A 4,809-nucleotide genomic window follows, 5' to 3' on the forward strand; every position below is an offset into this window, starting at 1 on the left:
CTGTACAGGTCACTGCTCAGCACACCACACTGCTGAGTGCCGCCTCCAGCTGGTCTCGGAGGGAGATTACCACCAGGATGTTCCATAGGCTTAAATTTAGACTCCAACCTGAGACTACAGACATCTGCCTATGAATCACAGGTCTCTAGAAACAGCCATCACAGTGAAGATGGCATCTTACGTCCTAGCAGACTGGGTCAAAGAAATCCATGGTTCTTCCTGGGTTACAGACAACCGAGCCTCCTCACTACCCTACCCAGGCCTCTCCCCTAGTCCCTGCTTATTCTAAAAACTGATCTTACAGTTAGGGCAACACTCACTGTAGAGTGCTGTTTAGTGCGGGTCCGGTCCCCAATATGGTGAAATATAAAATTACAGAGAAACTTGTACCAGATACCACAGCCAGACCATCAGCTGTTGCTGCCACTTGAGTCATCTTCAAAGCAGAACAGCGCCCCCAGCAGGAATTAAAGAAACACAGCACCCAGGTACAGAGTAAGTGTCTTCCCCGTAGCCTTTTTTTTATTCAGATTAATTTTGGTTTAACAGTACCTTTCCCAGCTCAAAGAAAAGCCTCTTACTCATCGTGCCTGTGTTAGTCCATGGTATATTGCCGTAACAAAACACCTAAGGCTGAATAACTTTACAAAGAAATGAGATTGATTTAGCTTACAGCTCTGAAGGTTCTAGGGCCCACATCTGATGATTGCCCTCTGGCTGGTGGTCCAGAGCTGGCACACGGCAGGAGAGGGGCGTGTTCATTGTCTCTGGTCTCCCCTTGTATGTTAGGGGCTCAGTCCTGATGGCTTTACCTCATCTTAGTCACCATCTAAGTATACCACTTCTAAATACCATGAAATTAATATAAAAAAAATAATAATAAAAGAAAAAAATCAAAATTTAAAAGTTTTTTTGGGAGGGTATTATTTTGAGACTTGGTCTCACCATTTAGTTCTGGCTAGCCTGGAACTTACTATGTAGACCAGGATGGCCTCCAACTCAGTTATCTGCCTGCCTTTGCTTCCCCAATGTTGGGATTAAAGGTGTGTACCATCATGCCCATCTTATTATATTTTATCATTTGTAAAAGAGTGTGTGTGTGTGTGTGTGTGTGTGTGTGTAGAATGTGCACGTGAATACAGATGCCCATGAAGTCCAGAGGCATCAGGTCCCCTGAAGCAAAAGTTATGCTCAGTAATGAGCCACCTGAAGTGCATTCTGGGAACCAAACTCTCATTCTCTGGAATCACAGTAAGCGCTGTTGACCATGAATTTCTCCAGCCGCTAATTTTGACATTTTTAAGTGTGCATGTGTGTGTGTGTGTGCATGCGTGTGTGTGTGTGTGTGTGCTCTAGAGCAAATGAGTGCTGGGTGCCTTTGGAGGCAAGGATGTTCCAGGGGCTGGAGTGACAGGTGGTTTTAAGCTGCCAGATCTGAGTTCCAGGAAGCTGAACAACTGGAGTCCTCGGCTAGAACAGCACACAAACCGAACTGCTGAGCCATACCTCCAGCCCAATAATCCAAAATTTTTAGAACGAGATTAAGTTTCCAGTCTCTGACTCATTACAGAGATTAATATGCAACCCTTAAGCCTTTGCAACCATCTGAAGGCACACAGGCTTACAAACCATCTCAGAAATGGAAAGTTCTCAAGCCAAGAGCTAACACAAAAGCAGTCTCATGTGGCCTGTAGTGTCTGGTTCTGCCGGGCTCACCTCCCCAGGCAAAGGACTCGGTCACTGAAGGGCCAAGTTCTTTCCCAAGCTGTTGGGTGAAGTCCACAAGCCCAGTAGAGATCCCTGGGTTCCAATCTCCACTGCTGCTATTGCTCTGGGCCAGCTGTCTTGGTGGTTACCAGCTCGGTGGAGCCCAGTTCTGTGGCGGGCACCGGGACGCTGTGGCGTGGCAGGGTACTGCCTGATTCTTCTTTGCGCGGAGGCCAGGTAGGAGCTGAGGCATGAGGGGTTTCTGAGGAGGGTACAAAGACATTTTCCAGGGACTCTGGGGTGGGAGAGGGACCAGGTAAGATAAGTCAGGAAGGTCTGAATCACAGCCTCCCCCCCAACGCCTGTTCTAGAAGCCTCCTCTGGGACAGCCCTAGGAGGAGGACGTGGAACAGCACGTGACAAGTCTTCAACACAGGAAGTGCTAAGTTCAGAGACTTGATGAGGTGAGGGAGAGGGGTGTCTGGCCAGCCCACAGGGCATAACCTAGCATCAGGCCCTTGGGCTCCCAAATGTCAGGGTAGACACCTCCATCCCAAACATCTCTTCTTGGCCTCTGGGTCTTCTTGCTTGTATTAAGGCTTGGGCTGTACTGTCCTCCCTGCTTTATGACAGCCTCAGAGTCAACTCCAGGTCTCCCTCAGTCCTGTGTCCCCCCCTCTCCCCCAACGTCCCCTAGCCCCGGCAGTTCTTACCTTGCTGGACTCCTTCTGAAGTGTCTGGGGAGGCCGTCCTGAGCTGTTGACGCCACCTCCAGCTCACCAGACTCACTAGACCCACCAGGGTCAGCGCCAGTATCAGTCCTAGGAGTGCGGGGGCACCGACGAGCAGCGCCACATCGGGTCTCAGAGCTGAGCCCTCCTGAGGCTGCAGAGCTGTCCCAGGCTTCAGGCTGCTTGCTGTTGGCAGAGTGGATAAGGGGATGTGGGGATGAGGGGATGAGGGGATAAAGGGATGGGGGGGGGAGGGGGAGACGGAGAGGGGCAGGGGAGGGGGAGGAGGGGGGAAAGAGAGATGGGGAGGGGGGAGGGAGAAACTAACAGTGAGGGACGCGGGAGACCACTGGCTCCAGGGTCAGCAGAGGAGCATGCGGCGCTGGTAGGCTGGATACATCAGGCAGGTCGCGCCTATCCCCATGCCTTTGCTTACTATGTCCAGTGTCCGGCGTGTGGAAGAGCGCACAGGACACGCAGTTTCGCACCAGAAGGTCGAAGCACTCGGTCTGATTGCACTGGGTGGGCACCGAGCTGTCCCGGCTCCTCCGGCTTCGGACCCGGAGTCTCCTGGCGCCCATGTCGCCGCCTCATGCAGCTGGGACAGTTCTGAGTCTGGGCTGTGTGCCCTGTAGTCCAGAAAGAAACCGCGACGCAGCATCCTCCGCCCCGCCCTTGCCTGCTGGGGTGGGACCACTGGGGTGGAGCTGCGACCTCGCCTGGAACCCCAAACCTCTTTCACCTGTGGTTCCTGCATTAAACCACTCAACTGTCACCGCAGACGACAGACAGCTGAGCATCATCTGCGCTGGGGGTCACACTGGAGCCTGCTCTTGGACAGCAGAGGGACCCTGCAGCCACCTACCTTTTCCAGTCCCCTGCTGCTGTGCCTCAGCAATACCAATTGTTCCCACTAACCATGTGCCTCCAAGTCCCTCCTGCTTCCTGCTCTGCCCTTCCCAGGGTTGAGACATCAGATCATCTTGAGTGGCCCATGGGAATGCCTATAGGGGTGCTGGAGGGACACCGATAAATAAAAGACTTCCTAATCTCACTGCCCTCTCTAATCTTCCATATCCTTGCCCTCTGCCCTGCCCTACCTCCCCGGCAGAGTCCCCTTTGAGAGTAATGGGGACAGATTGCCAGTCACCCTGGACTCCACAGGAGTGGGTAGGCATGGGGTCTGGCCTGAGGTCCACCAGTGCCAGTCAGCACCAACCATAACAGGAAAGTTCGATTGAGAAAATGACATGGTGTTGGTAGAGAGGTGGCCAGTGTAGGGTAGAACATGAGCAAAAGCCTGGTGCCTTAAATGGGAGGCTAAGTTGTGCTCAGATCTGTGGGGCAGGCTGGACCAGCAGAAAGCTTGGACTCTGGCCGCAGGGTGCTGGAGCCACACAAGCTTTCAGCAAGCAGAGCCCTGGGAAGACCTGAGGATTAGCAAGGGACCTCCCTGTCCCTGCAGTTCCTTTCTTAGATCAAAAGCTTGTTCACATCTGTGCCTGTTGTATCAGGCTCTGGCCCCCCCCAAACCTCCATGTTCTCTCCCACTTGTCTCTCTCATCAATGTCTCTCAGACTCAGCCCCAGTCACACAAACAAGCTCTCTGGGGGTCTTGGGATATGTGCAGCCCCCTCCCTCCAGGGGTCATGGCCTGGGAAATGCCAGAGGGAGCTGCCAGATAGGAGCTGGGACCTGGAGTTCCCTGTGGTGGGCCTCGTGGTGGGCCATATAGACCTCTGAACCCTCAGGGCTAGGGGCTTAGAGATATCTTTAGCAGCTGCAAGGGGCAGGGAAACATGCCCTCCAGGCCACACATACTGGAAACCAACCAACATGGCCACTGCTTGAGGGATGCTGAGAGAAAGGTGAGAGCAGCGTTGCTAGGGATGGATGGAGGGGTCCAGCTGGAGTGGAGGCCTGGTGGTGAGGAGACCTCTTGTGTTTTGAGTGTGTGTCTCTGTCTGCCTTGTGCTTTAGTGGGAAGGGCCTTTGGCTGCTTCAGATTGGAGACTGGATGGAAAGGCAAGGAGGCTGGTGCTTTAGTCCAGGGCTGGGGATGATGAGAGGGGATCAAAGTTGTTAAGAGGAGACGCTGAGGACCACCACAGAAATGGGCTTCTAGGGCTTCTGGCCCATTGCCTGTCCACCCCCTTGCCTATGGGCCAGCAACTCCTCAGCAGGAAGGTGTAGGCGTCAGCGTAGCTGCAAAGGAGAAGTGGGTCTGGGAGGGTGGGTGTGGGTGTGAGTGTGGGTGTATGGGGATGTGGGGGGAGGGAAAGGGTATGGAGAGGAGCCCTTCTCATAGGACAGAGGCATGAAGGTAAAGACCAGACACTTCGCAGCAACCCTCTGCCCTCACTCACCTCTG

General features: G+C 53.6%; 1 protein-coding gene across 3 annotated transcripts; it reads right to left on the reverse strand.

Annotated features, from left to right (window-relative positions):
- Nucleotides 1-495: 495 nt before the first annotated feature.
- Tnfrsf13c (TNF receptor superfamily member 13C) lies at nt 496-3,087 on the reverse strand. Of its 3 annotated transcripts, none has more exons than XM_021184150.2 (3): nt 2,875-3,087; nt 2,421-2,624; nt 496-1,969 (listed from the first exon to the last, which is right to left on the reverse strand). In XM_021184150.2, exons 1-3 carry the CDS (start codon nt 3,017-3,019, stop codon nt 1,824-1,826), a joined length of 495 nt encoding a protein of 164 aa, XP_021039809.1. In that variant the 5' UTR covers nt 3,020-3,087; the 3' UTR covers nt 496-1,823. The 3 variants fall into 3 exon arrangements, with proteins under 3 accessions (XP_021039809.1, XP_021039807.1, XP_021039808.1); XM_021184148.1 differs by having other exon boundaries at nt 499-1,969; nt 2,767-3,046; XM_021184149.2 differs by having other exon boundaries at nt 501-2,002.
- Nucleotides 3,088-4,809: the final 1,722 nt, after the last annotated feature.

Source organism: Mus caroli, chromosome 15 (assembly GCF_900094665.2).
Source record: "Mus caroli chromosome 15, CAROLI_EIJ_v1.1, whole genome shotgun sequence".
NCBI classification, from domain to species: Eukaryota; Metazoa; Chordata; class Mammalia; order Rodentia; family Muridae; genus Mus; species Mus caroli.

Coding starts and splice junctions, on each gene's coding strand:
- Tnfrsf13c (XM_021184148.1), bottom strand. CDS start 3,019: ATGGGCGCCAGGAGACTCCGGGTCCGAAGCCGGAGGAGCCGGGACAGC. Junction 2,625..2,766: donor GGTCTCCCGCGTCCCTCACT/GTTAGTTTCTCC, acceptor CTCTGCCAACAG/CAAGCAGCCTGAAGCCTGGG. Junction 1,970..2,420: donor TTCAGAAGGAGTCCAGCAAG/GTAAGAACTGCC, acceptor TACCCTCCTCAG/AAACCCCTCATGCCTCAGCT.